Source organism: Cetorhinus maximus, chromosome 15, assembly GCF_964194155.1.
Source record: "Cetorhinus maximus chromosome 15, sCetMax3.hap1.1, whole genome shotgun sequence".
In the NCBI taxonomy this organism is placed as follows: Eukaryota; Metazoa; Chordata; class Chondrichthyes; order Lamniformes; family Cetorhinidae; genus Cetorhinus; species Cetorhinus maximus.
In genome coordinates this window covers 89,852,189-89,871,770 of record NC_135893.1, presented here as the reverse complement: position 1 = coordinate 89,871,770, position 19,582 = coordinate 89,852,189, and the positions used below count along the sequence as shown (strand labels likewise).

The following is a 19,582-nucleotide window of genomic DNA, read 5'->3' as shown; positions in this document are numbered from 1 at the left end:
GCCGGGGCTCCTGGCCTGCCCGCCAGCCTTAAGGTTGGACGGGCAGTTCCTTTAATTGATTTAACTACCCTGTCAATGGTCTCAATTGACCATTGACAGGTTGGGGGGCGCACAGCTGATTTCGCTGTCCCCCCGCCTTCCTGAATATTTAAATGGGGCGGGTTGACGTCGGGGGAAATCCCCGATGTCATCATCCCGTGTCATTTTCACGTCAGCGAGTGGGCCCTGCTCCCTGCTCGCCAACAGAAAAATTCTGCCCATGGAGTCTTCAGAAGAATAATGGAACAGAATTTCGAATAAGCCTGCTGAGCATAAATGTGAAAGAAACCTGCACTTCAAGGTCCTTGTAATGAATTACTGTAGTGAGATATAGGGTTATTCACTACCTTCTACTGCAATATGTGAAATGATAGGGTTGATTTCCCAATCCGGCACTCCCAGCAAGGAACATGACTTTTAAGTAGAGTTGCCAACCCTCCATGGTTGCCCTGGAGCCTGCAGGAATTGAGGACCATTCTCCTGGGTCCTCCTGTGAGCAATTGGAGAAAAGTCGTCAGGGGCGTTAAAAATGTTTCCTTTTTAATTTCCGGTGAATGTTTTCATTCCTTAATTTTGTTTAACGTATTGGTGATTGGGGTAAGGATGCCTGTTTCCCTCACAGTCGAGATTAATCAAATCGGGTACCAAAGGGTCCATTCCCTTTCTGATTGGCCGTGAGAAGAACAGTGCACCTGGATGATGGACCAATGGTGCGAATGCTGGGGTGGGGCAGTTTGAGGTCACATGATGAAACTTTCAGGAATGCACCCAACCAAAGTTGGCAACTCTAATTTCAGGAGGCACTCTCTTGTCCCTGATATACGTCCATTTACCTGGAAGGATGGAAAACCAGGAACTCCAGTGAGCAACTCCCCAGGCTGCGCCCGCTGTGAATACTGTTCCTCAATGAGGTCGGCCAACCTGAGACTTGTTCTTAATACTTTGAAGAACAACCTGGATTAACCTGGATTGTTCGTGTTGTTAGCTAAAATTTAAAGTATAGGTAAGCTATTGTGGATTTAGATACATAACTTATGCGAGGAAGCTCCTCAGTTATTCTGTCAATAGATATTAAGCAGCCTTTTCCATAAGAGACTATACTCCAGCTCATTCCCTTTTACAAACCTGCGACTCTTAAAATCGTCCATATTGATGGTGTTTGCAGCCTTTGCTCAGTTTTGATTCTTTCTTCATCTCAACATGTGATGAATCTATAAATGCAAGAAGAAACATTCGACCAAGTTCATTCAATCCATCAAGCCTCCATTTCCACAGACCATGCACAATCTGCACACTCGTGAACTCTTCCCCTCCCAAGCATTAAATCGCCCACAGAAAGATTCTTCAAAGTCTCCCCAGCCTGGAGTGTAAATCAAGGCAGGGTCAGGAACCTTATCCTTGCAACCTGCATCATACGTGCTTGACTGGTTGCCTTCCCTGATAATTACATAAGTTCTTGAGGATAAGAATCTAAAGATAGACTTGCTAAGAATTATTCACAGCAGTCTTCATGTCAATACAGCTCCTTAAAGACTTGTAAAACAACACTTGTCAACTAGGATTTAATTTTACATTTAAAAATATTTTAGACATGCTTGTATGTGGGAATCGATATTTGAAATTCAACAGGTGTTAAAGATCAAGTTCTGCACAAAATACAAATGGGTCAGTCTCAGAGATTTAAAATTGTAGAATCGGACCAAATTCAGATGCTTATACATTGCACAGGTAGATCAGGTTCAGACATATGATCCAGGATTTGCTGGAGAGGGACATCTCATAATATTCCCTATTAGTTCGATATGTTCCTGCCCTTCAATTCAAAATCTTTTGCCCACAAAGTTCCTGACAGTGAGAGCTAATAACGATGTGGTAATGACAACGGGAAATGTGGTATATTGATGAATGTTGGGACCAACGGTCTATCTCCTTGACCAATTGAAATTTTAAGGTTTGAGAAATAAACTTAGAAGGAGACTGAAATGGAGGGTGTGATACCAATGTCAAATCAGGTACAGAAAGAAAAATAAAGGGAAAGAAAAATCATTTTAAGAGAAAAAAGATGGGAAGAAAAAGGGAGAGAAGTTAAATTTAAAAACTTGATATCTTTTAAATCTCCAAAAACAATTCACTACCTGAAGAATTGAGATGCCACACTTTATATTGTTCACTTTCTGGGCCAGAGAGGTTGAATGGTAATCATTAACAATTATCACATCATTAAATGGGTTCTTATGCTATTCATCACTAGATTTAACTTTCTGTGGTGAGTTTAATGGATAATTAATGTGAAGGTGCAGCAACTTCATGAAACTCATGGGAAGATTGAGAGCAAGATGCTGTTTTGGTGAAGCCAGCAGCAGAGTGGTGCAAATCGTCCAGTAACTTGTGGCAATTCACAATTCACAGGATTCTGTTCCTCATTGTTGCTGAGCCATTTATACATTAATATCAGCCTGTGTCATTCACATGCTATTATTAATCAGTGAATTCTGGGCTGATTCTTTGTACAAGTAGGTCAGACTTATATCCTGTGCCGTAAACAAGATACTACTAGATTAATTGAAAATAAATCTGTACAGATACTGCAGCACCAGATTCATATTGGAAATGAAGGAAGCAACACTGAAGATTTCTCAGTCAGGTTTTAATCTTGTTTAAATGGTAGAATGGACACTTGTTGCAGGAACATCACTTTACCTGCTGAACAAGATTGCCTACTAACACTCAATTCACATTCCAGTGTCAGCTTGATTTACACCTGACTCCATGCGAATAATGCATTTTAGCATTTGGAATTAGTGGATAGGCCATCACTCAATCCCCAATTTTGCGATTGCTAGTCAGTTTCCTAGTAGTACAATAATCTCCCCATTTTTAGCCCAGTTTCACTCTATCTCCTCTTTCTCATCCTCTTCTAGCCCAAGTGGCACACCTATGGAGGAGAGGACAGAGGACAACACAACTGATCTTCCAACACTCCTTCAAGTCTATGGCCAAATTTTCTTCTAGTCATTCTGTTGCTACCAGGATTACCCAGTTAGAGAGGCAAGAGGGTTCCAGAGGCTGATTAATTAGTTGTATCTAAATGTGCACGTTCTACTTTTTATTTTTGATTATTTGAACGATGGTAGTATCTAACAGCAACAGTCTCTAAGACAGCATGGCCTCTGATATAAACTGCATTGTTATCAACCTATCGCTAATAGTAAATGCATCTAAGATGTATCTATTTATAACACACTGTACATCGTTCTTTTGTGTGGCTCCTGAAGGTGACATAATGGAGAAAGCTTGCCATACCCATAAATCTGTAAAAAGTAAAGCACTTTAACGTAATAAAAATTGCCCTGTGCTATGATACTTGGACTAATGCTGTCCAACCCTGTTTTACCTCTCTCCCAGCTTTTGTTCTCTGGAAGTTTTGGGAACCACACTGCTCAGTGTTGGCCATTCAGAGGCTATCATTGTTATTTTCCTTTTGAGTTGGATGAATTAACCAGCCAAAAATAAAAGCTGATTATCTGCATGACCAAAGCTCTCAGTTATGCTAACGTACTGTAACTAAATTTCGTATTGCACATTGACTGTGGAGATGAATAATTGGCGGCCTAAATCACTGGTTGTCCACATAAGCTATAGCTGATAATAACATAACGAGTCAGAAGGCATATCCGAATGGAATTCCATTGTTTTCCTGGTGGAGTGCCTTACTGAGCAGCAAGTGAGGACATAAATCCCAAGGAGATGGATAAAAGATCAATACTTCCAAAGGGCTGTTGTCATGGTCAGCATTATTTTGCCATTTGTGTCATGGGTGTGGCTTAATGAACTAGGGCCATTTGTTTTATAAGTTACAACCAAACCAAAAGTCAGTTTATCCATCCCCAAAATGCTTTCTGCCCAAAGTACTTCAGGGGATTATTATCTAGAGTTAAAGCTGCTGTAAATTTTTGCTGAGGTTCTAATGGGAGATTTTAAATCAATTCCATAGATAATCACTCAGTGAATGGTCATACAGTGCACTACGGTAATAAGAAAACTACAAGCGACTGAAATTTAGGGAATCACAGTTTCAGTAAGAGTGGTGGTAGTAGAGGGTGGGGGGCTTCAATTATTCCCAACTTTCCAGAATAAAAGAGCTAAGGTTTGGAATACAATCTGAAAAAGATAATTTAATTTGCTGAAATATTGCTGCATGTGTGAGTGAGGGATATCTGCATATTGTGGCTTGTGTATTTAATGTGCTTTTTTGTATTTGTGAAGATTGTGAATAGTGTTTCTTTTGCATAGCATGAAAAGCAATAATATATCATCTCAAGGAAATAAAAAATGTATAAATAAATACTTTTGTGTAACTTGCACTATAGTATTTTGCATTAATCGCCAAACCTGGGTGTTCTGTTTTAAAGTTTGATGATTAACACATTCTTAATACAATTTGCCAGTATAATTAGAGGATGGAAATTACATTGTTACACCACATATATTGTAAATGAGAATATAAGATTGCAAATTAATTATTAATATGCAAACTACAATCTATACACTTACCCTGAAGTAGTTGCCAAAGCTTTGATTGACGGTGTATCCAGCCTTATCATCCGAATCTCTGTTGTTGAGTTCAGTTTTAATAGCTTCATGGTATCTATTGTGCAGTAGACTGCATTTTTACACAGATGTTACTTTAAAGTCCCAAATTCCCAACATGTGCAGAAATGTGCAACACTTATTTATTACTATAAATAAATTACGTACCTGTGAAAAGGAGTGTGAATGTTTGCAATGCATGTTTCTGTGCCCAGCTTGCTGTGAGTGGACTTTTTGTGCCTACTTCAGTGGTTAGTTGGCTTGCAGACACAAAATAAATCTATTAGCAATTTATTTTTTTCCCTTTTTAAAGCTGCATGTCTCCACCAATGTGCTCACTTTGTTCTAAAAGTACAGTTCATTTTAATTCCTGAGATGTAACCATTTTATGCTCGATGTGTGTGTTTGCCATTGAAGAGCTCAGCAACAACTTGCATTTATGTAGCGCCTTCAGTGGAACATCCTCTGGTGTCTCACAGGAACATTATCAAACAGGGGGGTGAGATGAGGATAGGCGACCAAAAGCTTGGACAAAGAGGTAGGTTTTAAGGAGTGTCTGAAAGAAGAAGAGAGAAGCAGAGTAATTTAGGAAAGGAGTTCCAAAGGCAACTGAAGGCACTGTTGCCGATGATGGAGCGATTTAAATCAGGGATGCACATGAGGCCAAAATTGGAGGAACGCAGAGCTTTTGAAGGGCTGTAGGAGGTTACAGAGGTAGGGATAGGCAAAGCCAGGGAGGGATGTGAAAACATGGGGAGAATTTTAAAATTGAGGCATTGCTGGACAGGGAGCCAATGTGGATCAATGAATACAAGGGAGATGACTAAATGGAACTTGGTGCGAGTTAGGACACAGGCAGTAGAGTTTTAGATGCGCTCATTAGCACGAACGCAAATAACTTAAAGTAGCTGTTATTTTGGAGGCTTGTGTGTCAATGCCAAGAACTTATGTATAGTATGGAAACAGAAAATTGGAAAGAAATGTTGTCCCTTTTTTTACACAAAAAGAGTAATTGCACATTTTCTACAACAGGCAGAGACTGCTTTGTTAGGTATCATTGTTAGAAGAGAGGTGTTCTGTGAATGGAAAAAAGACGTTCATTTAGATAGCATGTTTTGTGACCTCAGGACTTCCAAAATGCTTCACAGCCAACAGAGCACTTTTAAGTGAGGTCACTGTTGTAATACAGGGAACACAGTGACCAACTTGTGCACAGCAAGCTCCCATGAACAAGAATGTTATTATAATGATAGATATAACTGTTATCCAGGATAACTCCCCTGCTATTCTTCAGAGCATTGCCATGAGATCTTTTACGTTCACCTGAGAGAACAGACAGGGTCTTGGTTTAATGTCCCACCCCAAAGACAGTGCTTCCAACAATGCAGCACTCCCTAATTACTGCACTGGGAATGTAAGCATGGTATTGTGCTCAAATCCCTTGTGTGAGGCTTGAATCCATGAAGTTCTGACTGAGAGGCGAGCGCTACCAACTGAGTCACAGATGAGACCTTCTGTTGACTCTAGCAACGGGTAGCAGGCAATACTGAAATTGGGTTTTCGGTGTATTATCCATCACTGGCATGGATTCCAAGCCATTATGTGCAAGGACCATTCACTGATAGACAATCAAGATGGGTCAGGCTGTGAGACTTGCATGTCAGTGCTACCGCAGGCCCCTCCAGTGGCTGAAGAGTGAATATTCGCTTTCCTCTCGCAGGTAGGAGTTACCTGGCCATGCCCACATACCTCTGACCGGTTGTGGACATGTAACCACTGCTTTAGTCTCGAGCAACACAAGGCACAGGCCCATAATTGCTCTTCGAAAGCAGGGGTCTTTGATGGGCAAAAATAAAATGAATTAAAGAAATGTTAGATGTGTGAAAACATGCTGAGAATCCAAGAACTGGTTCTAATTTTCCTCACAGCACATTCTGTGCTCCAGGTTCTTACATGAGCGCCTGTCAAAATTACACAACCGTTTGGGAGCGGAGAGAATCAATAGATCCTTTGTCTCTGATGCAGACCTGCCTATCACAATTTCCTCACCACTTCCCTGGCCAAAATAGCAGGGAAGAAAGAGTCTTCTGTTATCTTGCCTCAATTATGCACTGTGTGCCTTTTGATTTTTTACTTTGATCTCCTTTGACTGAACGTCGATTTCTAAAGAACAGATCTCACCCCACCCTCCCTTTTATGCAGCTCAGTGGTTAGTGTACTCCTTTGAAAGAAAAAGACACGACTATGAGCTCCGACAGAATTGCTACCAGCAATCACCCTGTAAAAGCTCCAAAGCTCCAAGGAGCTTTGAAAGGAGTGTCTGAAATCTGCCAACTCCCACTTCCAGAAGTACACTCCGCATTCAACCCCACCACTCCTCTGATGTCCATTTTCCGGCTTACCTGATGATGCTTTGGTTAATAATACTGTGTTCTAAATTGGTGAACTTTGACTGAGTTTTATGGACGTATCATGCATTTCCATGGTGAGTTGTTCAAAGTAGGGGGGGGTGTGGTGAAGGAGGGGATGGAAGGAAGGGGGTGCGATACCCATAATTGTGTTGGCAATTTGTGCTCCTTTCTCTTTCTGTCTTCGGTCTTTTAGCCTCATCCATGCGGAACTGACCTAGCATGGTACAATTTGCCAGGCACTCATCAGAATGAAATGCTTCGCAGGTATAAATGACACTGGAATTCAAAGGTTAATTCATTTAGAAGCAAACATTAGCACACATTTACAATTGCTGAAAGGTGATTTGACTGCTGAAATATGGCTCAAACTTGATTGTGAGAATCTTTGGCACTCTAATTAAACAGAAAGTGTGCAGCTATGTTACGGAGATGTTAAATTCATTTCCCAGTTTTGATGGATGAAAGATGAGATCATTTGCAGCAAGGTTTGTAACAAAGAGGTATTGCGCTGGGTCATGGAAGATTTTATCATCTGTGATTACAGTGATGACTTTTAGTGGAAACTTTGGCTCTAACCTGACAAGCACAATTTCAACCACATTTTAGTCACAATTTCCTGATTGCGTCCAAAGCGGAAACTTTACTCCACCATATTTAAGGATGGGATCAAATAAGAATGTGACATCTGAAGTAACCACATTACCAGAAGCTCTGTCAAGTGAGATGCAAATCCTCCCTCACCATTTTCCAAAAGATTGATTACAATTACATTTTGAGCCCAAAACCTGTGAATTGACCCCTCGAACCATGAGAAGAATTGGTTTTTACTCTAAAGTCTTTTTATTCTAATGCAAAGGTGCCCTCAACTCCTTTCTGTTTCCTTTTCCAAGAATGATCTGATGGAATGGCTGTCAATCATTGGTCTTGCTCAATACTACAAGACGCTTGTGGAGAATGGCTACGAAAACATTGAGTTCATCACCGACATCACCTGGGAGGACCTCCAAGAAATCGGCATCACAAAGTTAGGTGAGTGGTGGCCGTTCTTTTTATGCCAGTCCTTTTTTGGGTTGTCTGAGGCACTGGATGTTTTTGGTTCATGTGTGGGCAGAAAAGGTTTATAAAACCTTAGAACCTTACAATACAGAAGGAGGTGATTCAGCCCATTGTACCTGTGCTGACTCTTAGAAAGAGCTACCCAATTAGCCCCCTTCCTGTTCTCTTTCCCCATAGCTCTGCAAATTTCTCCTTTTCAAGTCTGTATCTGATTCCATTTTGAAAGTTACTAGTGCGCCTGCTTCCACCCGCCCTTTCAGACTGTGCAGTCCAGATCTCAGGAATGGATTAAACAAAAAACTCATGCAAGTGTTATCACTACAAATACTATGGATTTTGAAAGACTTTCTCACACACCAACCACTAGGATTTGCTGAAAACCCAACCTTATAAAAAATAAAAGTTAGCTTTGTACAGGTTGTGTCCCATTGCTTCTTGTCTCCTTGTGTGGGATGTCATGCAGGCTAATTTTCAGGCTCTAAGCCAGCTGGGAGTGGGATGGAAGTGCTTCCAAAAATCATAGTGCCTCATTGGCTGCCACTTGCCTTTCTTTTTATTTATTCATTGACAGGGCACAAAGGTTGTTGCCCATCCCTAATTGCCCTTGAGAAGGTGGTGGTGAGCCGCAGTCCATGTGGTGTAGGTACAGCCACAGTGTTAGATAGGAAGTGTCAAGGCTTTGATCCAGTGACATTGAAGAAATGGCGATAGAGTTTCAAGTCAGGATAGTGTGTGTGTGACTGAGGTGGTGGTGGTTCTCTGTGCCAACTGCCCTCATCCTCCTAGGATCCCTGATTTTCGAGGTTCTGTTAAAAAATCCTTGGCGAGTTGCTGTTACAGTTCCAGCCCCTGCCATTTCAGATGCCTGTTTCAGCCGGGAATCTGCTTTAAATTTGCCAGTTGGGGTCCCAGACCTTTTCTAGGACCCCATTGCAATTTTCAGGTACCGATGGGTGCCACTATTGGGTGCTAAGACTGCTAACCAGCAGTCCTTAAAGGGATGGATACAGACCAGTCAGCAAACTTAGGGATGATGGTTGAGGCACTGATATTTAGTGGGGCCCGATGCAGCGCAGCACCCAGTCCACTCCAGCCGCGCTCCAACCCCCTCACCCCCAACACACCACCATTTAACCCTTTTATCTGGCTGGTTTCCATGGAGTTAGCTGCAGGATGTCCCACCCCCACCTATCCCAATTGGCGAGCGGCCCACTGGCACTGCTTCAGCACTAGCAACCCACTGATCAAATGGAAAAGAGAACCAGCCCCCAAGCCAGCTCAGCCCTCTTGCCACGGACACCAGAGAGATGATACAATCGCACCGCCCATCCGATGCCCGCAGAAAGGGGAAATCGACCCCTCTGTGTCTCCTAGGTATACAGGAACAGGAGGTGGCCATTCAGCCCCTCAGGCCTGTGCCACCATTTAATTTAATCATGGTTGATTTGTATTTTAATTCCATCTGCTCACCTTGGTACTGTAACCTTAATACCCATGCCTGACAAAAATCTATCAATCTCAGTTTTGACATTTTATATTGACCCCCAGCTCAACAGCTTTTTGGGGGAGAGTTTCAGATTTCTACTGCCCTTCGTGTGAAGAAGTGCTTCTTGACATCACCCCTGAAGAGTCTAACTCTATATTTAAGGGTTGGTTCAAGGGTAATGATTTGAAGGTCTGGTCCCCTAATAGGAAGGAGCCTCACAAGCAATTGTGCAATAGAGCACGGGAAAGGAAAGCTTGATGAGAGGACTATTGTCAGACTATAGCTAAGAAATATATTTTACTTGATTATAAGCAGTCAAAAGGTCAAATGTTTCTATCAACAGAATTAGGTATAAACTTCCATTATTTTTGTGTAGATATTTTTCCAGAATCAAATTCCTTTATGATTGGCTGCACAGTGATCCTGGTTACGTAAACAATTCCCCTTTGGTTATGTATATTGGACATGATTCATCAGCAAAGCTAAATTGGTGTAATTTATGAATTATCATTCACAAGGCTGCTTCGACTGATAATGATGTTACATAAAGTTGGGCATGATGGACATGTGGCTTTATTTCATATTTAGAAAGGCTTGCGTTTCTATAGAGCCTTTCACAACCTCAGGACGTCCAAAAGTGCTTAACCACCAATTAAATACTTTTAAAACATAGTTACTGTTCTAATATCGAGATGCAGCAACCAATTTGTGCACAGCAAGCTCCAACAAACAGCTATGAAATGATAGCCAGATAATCTGCTTTAGAGATGTTGGCTGAGGGATAAATATTAGCCTGGACACCAGGGATAACTCCCCTGCTGCCCTTCAAAATAGTGCCAAGGTATATTTGCTTCTGCCTGTGAGGACAGATGGGGCCTCAGTTTGACATACCATCGGAAAGACAGCACCTCTGACAATGCAGCATACCCTCAGTACAGCACTGGGAGTGTCAGCCTAGAGTTCTGCGTTCAAGTCGCTGGAGTGGGACTTGAACCCCCACCTTCCTGACTCGGAGGCAAGACGGCTCCCAACTGTACACTTAAAGGGACACTGAGGCTGCATTTGAACACTGAACCCCAAACATAGATGAATATGAATAGAGATACATATCAGCATGTCTTGGCTTGTGCAATGTGGAATGGGCGTGATGGAGCAGCTTTTGATATTAAATGTCAATGAAAAATGAAACACTTTGAAGTGTAGCATGCGCACTGGACATACAATTACTCACAAAGAAATAAAAAGAGCTCCTTATTGAAGAAGCAATGTGTGGAGTGCTGTATCGCCTTCGACTCGTGAGCATGACAAAAATCCTTTCAGTTTATTTTCCAGTATATTTTGGCCTGCTTTACAGAGCTCAAAACTACAGGACGGATGGAGGGATTTCATTGCCCTTTTGACAGGGCAAGCTCTTCAACCGAAGCCATAGTGAGAATGAACTTGAATTTAATTAACGCTTTTCACATTCTCAGGACGTCGCAAAGCACTTCACACAGCCGATGAATCACATTTGCGATGTAGTCACTGTTATTTTGAAGGCAATCATGTCAGTCAGCCTGCCTTTCAAATTGTCATGAGAGGAATGGCCAACTGGTTTGGTATTGGCGATGTTGGTTGAGGGCTAAATAAAAAGACAATGGAAGAACTTGCATTTATGTAGTGCCTTTCACCACCACAGGATACCCCAAAGCTTTTAATAGCCAAACACGTACTTTTGAAATGTAGTCACCATCGTAATGTAGGAAATCCGGCAGCCAGGTTGCACACAGCAAAACCCAACAAGCAGCAATGTGATATGGCCAGGTAATCTGTTATTAATTATGTTAATTGAGGAATAAATAGAGGTCATGACACCAGGGATACCCCTGCTCCTTTTCAACATAGTGGCAGAGGATCTTTTCCGTTCACCTGAGAGGGCAGACAGGGCCTCAGCTTAATGTTTCATCCAAAAGACAGCACCTCTGACAGTGCAGCACTACCTTAGTAGGGCACTGGAGTGCCAGCCTGGATTTTTGAGCCCAAGTAGGACTTGAACCCAGAACCTTCTGATTCGAGAGGCAAGAGTGTACCCATTGAGCAACAAAAGCAGTCAGTCTGATCATGTGACAGTGCAGCAGGGGTCATAGCGAATCAGACAGCTTGTTCTACATCTCTCACCAGTTTGTTTTCCATTGGCATAAAATGAGCTGTGGACTCAGTGTCGCCTGATTTACAGCAGCACACAACATCAGATTTCCCCACTGTGCCAACATCTTCTGTTCCTGAGAAGACATTTATAATAAAAGAAAAGCAAAATACAAGCAGTTGCTTGAAATCTGAAATAAAAGCAGAAAATGCTGGGAAAACTCAGCAGGTCTAGCAGTATCTGTGGAGAGAGAAACATTTCGCGTCCAACATGATTATTCTCCCGAATAGTATGATGGACTCAAAACATCAACTCTGTTTCTTTCTCCACAGACACTGCCAGACCTGCGGAGTTTTTCCAGCATTTTCTGTTTTTTTATTAAAATAAAAGGTTGGGTTGGACCTTTCTGGACTGGGCCGTCCCGAGGTGTGCACTGTCAGTCAGACTTTCTCTGCACATTCAGCTCAGATATTTATGTTTACGGTTAACTTGCTGAAGTGCAAGCTGATAAAGGCGCAGTGAGGTCAATGGGGCATCTCAATGAATGATGACACTAACAGTCTATCTTCTAAACTGGTGAGAGTTAAAGACTGAGAAAGAAACAGAAGGATGATTGAAACAGAGTCAATTTTTGCAGAATAATGTCTTTTAAAAGCTTTACCTAAAACATGTACACCAGCCTGCATCAGTACCAATATTATGATATGTTGTAATTCATTGTATGCACAGGTTGCAGTTACGGACAGGTTGAAGTTACGGACAGGTTACAGTTACAGACAGGTTGCAATTACAGACAGGTTGCAGTTACAGACAAGTTGCAGTTACAGACAGGTTGCAGTTACAGGCATTTTACAGTTACAGACAGGTTGCAGTTACAGGCAAGTTGCAGTTACAGACAGGTTGCAGTTACAGACAGGTTGCAGTTCCAGGCAAGTTGCAGTTACAGACATTTTACAGTTACAGACAGATTGCAGTTACAGGCAAGTTGCAGTTACAGACATTTTACAGTTACAGACAGGTTGCAGTTACAGACAGGTTGCAGTTACGGACAGGTTGCAGTTCCAAACAGGTTACAGTTACAGACAGGTTGCAGTTACAGACAAGTTGCAGTTACAGACATTTTACAGTTACAGACAGGTTGCAGTTACAGACAAGTTGCAGTTACAGACATTTTACAGTTACAGACAGGTTGCAGTTACAGGCAAGTTGCAGTTACAGACATTTTACAGTTACAGACAGGTTGCAGTTACAGACAAGTTGCAGTTACAGACATTTTACAGTTACAGACAGGTTACAGTTACAGGCAAGTTGCAGTTACAGACATTTTACAGTTACAGACAGGTTGCAGTTACAGACAAGTTGCAGTTACAGACATTTTACAGTTACAGACAGGTTGCAGTTACAGGCAAGTTGAGATTACAGACATTTTACAGTTACAGACATTTTACAGTTGCAGTTACAGACAGGTTGCAGTTACAAACAGGTTACAGTTCCAGTCAGGTTGCAGTTCCAGACAGGTTGCAGTTACAGACATTTTACAGTTACAGACAGGTTGCAGTTACAGACAGGTTGCAGTTACAAGCAGATTGCAGTTACAAGCAGATTGCAGTTACAGACAGGTTACAGTTACAGACAGGTTACAGTTATAGACATGTGGATGGTAAGAGTGCAGGAGGGAAGGCAATTTCAAGACTCCTTCTCAATCGCCATCTCCCCATGGCTGAAGAGCTCCTACCGGAGTCATAATGCTGATTCTGTCCATCAAGAGGTACAGTGGACATGATCTTCACAGCAAGACCAGTCCATGAAAAGTGCATAGTGCAGCAGCAACCTCTATTCATGGCCTTCTTTGATCTTACAAAGCCCTTCGACTCTATCAACCAGGAGAGACTGTGGCACGTCCTCCTCAAATTTGGCTGCCCACAGGAATTCATCACTATCCTCTGCTCGCTGCACAATGACATGCAAGCCATGATCCTTACCAACAGATCTGCCACAGACACAATACGAGTGCAAACTGGGGTCAAGCGAGGCTGCGTCATCGCACCAACGCTCTTTTCCATCTTCCTCGTCACAACACTCCACCCCAACTCCATGAAGCTCCTCGCCGGAGTGGAGCTACACTACAGGGTGAGCGGGAAACTACTCAACCTATGACGCTTCTATTCCAGAACCAAGGTCACCCCACCCTCTGTCATCAAACTGGAGTATGCTGACAACGCTTGCATATGAACACACTCAGAGTTCCAAACTATCGTCGACACATTCACGGAGGCGTATGAAAGAATAGGCCTTAGGCTAAACCTCCAGAAGACAACGGTCCTCCACCAGCCTGCTCCTGCTGTGCAACACTGCCCACTGACTATCAAGATACATGGTGAACCACTGGACAACATTGATCATTTCTCATGCTTTGGGAGCTTCGTCTCAGTGAGGGCAGACATCGACGATGAAACATTGCCTCCAGTGTGCCAGCGCAGCCTTCAGCCCTCTGAGAAAAAGAGTGTTTAATGACAAAGACCTCAAACCCAGCACCAAGCTCATGGTCGACAGGGCTGCAGTGCTACCTGCCCCCCTGTATGTGTCAGAGACATGGACAATGTACAGCAGGCATCTTAAATCCCTAGAGAAATATCACCAGCGATGCCTCTGCAAAATCCTGCAAATTCAATGGCAGGATAGGCACTCCAATATCAGTGACCTCTCTCAGGCCAACATCCCTAGTATCGAGGCACTGGTTACGGTTAATCAGCTACATTGGGCGGGCCACATTACCCGCATGCCTGACACAAGACTCCCAAAACAAGCTCTCTACTCCAAGCTTTGTCACAGCAAGCGGTTACCAGGAGGGCAGAGGAAACATTGCAGGGACGTCCTCAGAGCCCCCCTGAAAAAATGCAACAGCCCCACAGATTTGAGGGAATCTCTTGCTCGAGACCACCTAAACTGGAGAAGAAGCATCTGTGAAGGCGCCAGCCATTTCGTTCGTCTCCGACAGGGCCAGGTGCGGGCCAAGGGCAATCAGCAGGAGGAGTCCAAAAATCCGAGCTACTCATCCACTTGCTTCATCAAACGCTACCTGCCCCACCTGAGGCAGAGTGTGCAGATCCAGCTTTATTGTCACCTCAGGACCCATAACCCCGGAGTGGAAGAAATTCATCCTCAGTCCTGAGGGACTGCCTAAGAAGAAGGAGGAGTTCCAGACAGGTTACAGTTCCAGACAGGTTGCAGTTCCAGACAGGTTGCAGTACCAGACAGGTTGCAGTTCCAGACAGGTTGCAGTTCCAGACAGGTTGCAGTACCAGACAGGTTGCAGTTCCAGACAGGTTGCAGTACCAGACAGGTTGCAGTTCCAGACAGGTTGCAGTTCCAGACAGGTTGCAGTTCCAGACAGGTTGCAGTACCAGACAGGTTGCAGTACCAGACAGGTTGCAGTACCAGACAGGTTGCAGTTCCAGGCAGGTTGCAGTACCAGACAGGTTGCAGTACCAGACAGGTTGCAGTACCAGACAGGTTGCAGTTCCAGGCAGGTTGCAGTTCCAGACAGGTTACAATTCCAGACAGGTTGCAGTTCCAGACAGGTTGCAGTTCCAGACAGGTTGCATTTCCAGACAGGTTGCAGTTCCAGACAGGTTGAAGTTACAGGCAGGGTGAGGTTACAGACAGATTACAGTTACAGTGTGAAACTCTATGAAGAGGAATTGGTCAAATATCTGAAAGTAGGTCTGCGGTGCCTTAGATAACATTTATCTATTCCATTTAATCCAGCACTGGATTACCACTGAGTATTAGCATTCAAATACTTCAAAAGTATTGCGTGAAGTTCCTTTGTCTGCCCTTTTTACAAAGCGCTAACCCAATTATTGTCAAGTAGCCAGACCCTCTGTTTAAACAAGAGTTTCATGCAACACTTTTGTCGTATTCAAAGAGCCTTATTTCAAAGCAGATAATAGTCAAAGTGCAATCAATGGACTCAAATTGCACAACACCTAAAATATGAAACAATATAGAAAATAAAGAATTTTTCACCTGCCTATAATATTTTATCTTTTGAACTGAAAGCAAAATCAAAGTTTTACCTTTTTTTTTGGTGACGCTTTCGTGAAATTTGCGACATTCAGAAAGTGTGTCATTCCAGAGAATAGGCTGCAGAAACCTTCATTGAAAAATGTTGTAAAGGGATAGAGAGAGAGAGAGAGAGAGAGAGAGAGATAGAGAGAAGCGCTTCAAAGCGTTTTACACCAGCATTCAGCAATCATTCTACCCTGCGGATCCTGCACTGTACTGCATTAGTGTTTAAGGTTGGGGGTGTTGTTTTGGTGTTGAAGTATCTGTAAGTTAATTCGTTTGTTTTTTCGTTCCCTTAGGTCATCAAAAGAAGTTTATGCTCGCTGTGAAGAAACTGGCTGAAATCCAGCGAGCTACCCGCTATGACTCTGGCACTCTGAAGAAGAAAGCCCCGCAGTCGTTGGAGATTGTGGCCATTGAGTCTCCTCAAGGTGAAAATGCCGAATGCCAGTCTCCCAAGATGTCCACTTTCCAAGACAGTGAGCTGAGCAACGAGCTGCAAGCCGCCATGACCAGCGCCGGTGACGCAAAGGACGGCCTTGACCTGAGGCAGGCCAACCACGCCATGCCAGCTCCAGAGGGCACTGTGTACCAACTGCAAGGGGCCATCCAAGAGAGCGACAACAGCGGCGGTGGCAAGACAAAGCCGAATGGCACTGCTCAAGAAATGTTGGGAGGAGGGAGCCAGCTACAAAGGGCGGCTCTGTCCAAGAGCCAGGAAAACCTGGAGGGCCCGAGCTACCGATCAATCGTCACAGAACAAGTCGGCCCCACAAGACGGAGTCACCGACAAGGGGTTCAAAGAGCTAGTGTACCTCCAGCACCTGGGAAGCCAAGAGAGTCCTTCTCCCATGCTCACCAAACGCTGGTCTCAATGTCAACATTTACCCCACCGCAGACGCCCACGAAGCCTAGGCCTTCCTCTCCGCAGACTCTTAATGTTCCTCAGGCAACAGCCAAAGTGAAGCCCATCCCGCAGCTCCTGCAGACGGACAGGCCGATGTCCCCGAGGTCACTCCCACAGTCCCCCACCCACCGAGGCTTTGCCTACGTGGTCCCACAGCCTGTGGAAGGTGAAGGGATGACAGGGCCTGGCCACACATCTAGCCCGCTAGCCCAGGCCGTCCCCGTCCTGCCTGTCTCTGTCCCGGTGCTTTGCCTTCCTCCGCACGGAGACGATTCCGAGGGAGACCCTTCGAGGCCAAAGAAGCGAGCGCACAGCTTAAGCCGCTACGCCATGTCGGACAGCGAGCAAGACAAGGATGAGCTCGCCGTGCCTGACGCCGGTCCTTACGCCACCATCCAGAGGCACGTGGCAAGGAGCCACTCGGTGAGAGGCCAGTCTTCAGCCGATAAAAACGTTAACCGCAGCCAGTCGTTTGCCCTGAGACCAAAGAAGAAAGGACCGCCCCCACCACCTCCAAAGCGGTCCAGCTCTGCCATATCCAGCACCAATCTGGCCGATGACTTGTCGAAGGAAAAGGAAATGGGGACCATCAAGGACTTTGATGCCAAGGCAAGGTTCAAGGAGCAGCGGCGAGCCAGTGACTTCGGGGGGACTGTGGAGACGGGCAGCGTTGGCAGCGTGAAGAGCATCGCTGCCATGCTTGAGATGTCGTCGATTGGTGGGGGTGGCAGGGCGCTTACCCTGCACCGATCGTTCAAGGCAGAGAGGGGTCTCGGAGGCTCCTACGGCCAAATGATACAACCAACCAGTTCGGAACATTCCAGAGTGGCCACGGTGCTGGCCACGGTGAAGCGCGGGCCTCTCGACAGGTCCCGGGATGCGATCGGATTAGACGGCGAGATTATTAACAGGAGACGGACAATTAGCGGCCCTGTCACTGGCCTGATCGCGGCCGCAAAGAAGGACCGGCCCGAAAGTGTCAAACCGGTGGCAGAAACGGAGTTACCCATGGATAGGCTTCAAGTGGATCAGACCGGATCTTCCAGAAACAGCTCCTCCGAAAACTTACCGTTCGCTGAAGAAGGGAACCTAACAATCAAGCAACGGCCTCGCCAGCCCCTGAAGCCTGACACCGCCGAATGTCTACCCCATCTTCAGGTTAACTCCGAGGCCATGAAGCAGCAGTATTCTGGCTTCACCGCGTTCGAACTCACGAGCACACTGAAAAGGAGAGGGAAGCCAAGGCCAACCCAGCAGCAGGAAGTTGTGGCGTTTCACTTAACGGAGTCGAACACTGTGAAGCGGCGGCCGAAAACCAGGGAGAAGGAGCAACTGGAATCTCCTCAAGAGGCCCAGCTTCATGCAATGCTTCAGAATGGCACGGGAACCATTAAAAGAAGGCCCGTGTCAGACATGACTGGAGGTGAAACATATCCGAGCTTCCTGACGGTCGGAGAAATCCCCAGAAGAAACAGCGGAGAGCATTCCTCCCACCTCTCAGATGGGGAGACGAAAAGACCTGTTAAACCCCCAGTGTCTCCAAAACCTTCACTTACTCAGCCGACGGGCATAAAAAGACATGGACCACCATCAGCCAGTGCCAAGAAGTCTCCATTGCCCGGTCCTGGGAGTCCAGGTACATTTTCCAATTTTCTTTTTTTTTAAATTTACATCAGTTAACTTCCTCTGTCCCATTTGTCTCCTACAAACCACAAACATTCCTACAGCCCAGAAGTGGAATCGAAGGTGATATATTCATCTCAGCATCATTTATCAGGTAGGGGGATGCCTACCGTGAGGCGGGATTGAAGAAGTGGGGCTACCCATGCCTTGCTCCCTCACCCCCTCAGCTCTCACAATCTGTTGTACTATCTCCGAGAGGCTGCTCACCACGGTAGGGCTATAAAGTGTTGAGGCAGTGGGTGGCACATCTGCCTATAAGCCAATATAAAACAGAAAATGCTGAAAGAAAAAAATACTCAGGCAGCATCTGTGGAGAGAGACACAAGAGTTAACACTTCAGGTCAAGCTCTGATGTAAGGTCATCAGCCTGACATGTTAGGTTGGATTTTCACCCAGTCAGGATGACTCGGGAGCCCTTTAGAAACGGCGGGACGGTCCCGATTCCGGAATTCCCAACCCCATTCCTGGTGTTGCCGATTTTCAGGAGTGTCTGACAAGGCTGGGGGCTGGTTCGGGTCAGGAATCTCACCCCTGGCCAAGGTATGCTTTCCAAACAACCTCTATGGCCCCTCATGCTCCCCCATGCCAAGTTATGCCCCCCCACTCACCCCCATGGCTCCTCATGCCCCCCCCCACCATGAGGCTATGGCACTTCCATGCCCTCTATACACCATATAGAACCAATGAAACCTCTAGGGCGGACTCGTCCCAGATTTACACTAAGTGTGGTAGCGGACATAAAAAACAACCTTTTGCCCGCCAGCCACAATGGTGGATTTTCACACTGTATCGTCCCTTCCTGGAGCGCCCTTGCCTCATTAATAATGTATTCACAGGAAAGACGCCGCATCGCTGGCAGGCAGGCTCAGATTTGCCCGCCATGGTGTGACCTCAGCACTTTCTCGCTCTGGGTGCCATATTTAAAGCGCACCGAAGCGCTTTATGTCTACTTTATGTCTACCGATCAGGACTGGTCCAGGCGACAGATGGCCCCAAACACAAAGAAGACGGCTGTCCCCAAATTTAGTCGTGCCTCTCTGGGACACCTGCTGGATGCAGTGGAAGCCCACCGCGATGTCCTCTACCCCCGCTTTAGCCACAGGAGGTCCACCAGATTCACCAATCCGGCCTGGAAGGCAGTGGCGGCTGCGGTCAGTGACACTAGAGCACAGAGGAGGTCAGCCAGCCAGTGCCGGAAGAGGATGAATGCTCTCATC

At 45.1% G+C, this 19,582-nt stretch overlaps 1 protein-coding gene across 5 annotated transcripts in view; it reads left to right on the top strand.

Moving 5' to 3' along the window:
- Positions 1–19,582, top strand: part of caskin1 (CASK interacting protein 1) — a 629,644-nt gene that overhangs the window by 592,558 nt on the left and 17,504 nt on the right. For all 5 annotated transcript variants that reach the window (XM_078558936.1, XM_078558939.1, XM_078558938.1 and 2 more), the window contains 2 exons: positions 7,931–8,069; positions 16,075–18,318. In XM_078558936.1, coding sequence (XP_078415062.1) covers positions 7,931–8,069; positions 16,075–18,318 — 2,383 coding nt within the window. The remainder of the gene's footprint in view (positions 1–7,930; positions 8,070–16,074; positions 18,319–19,582) is intronic.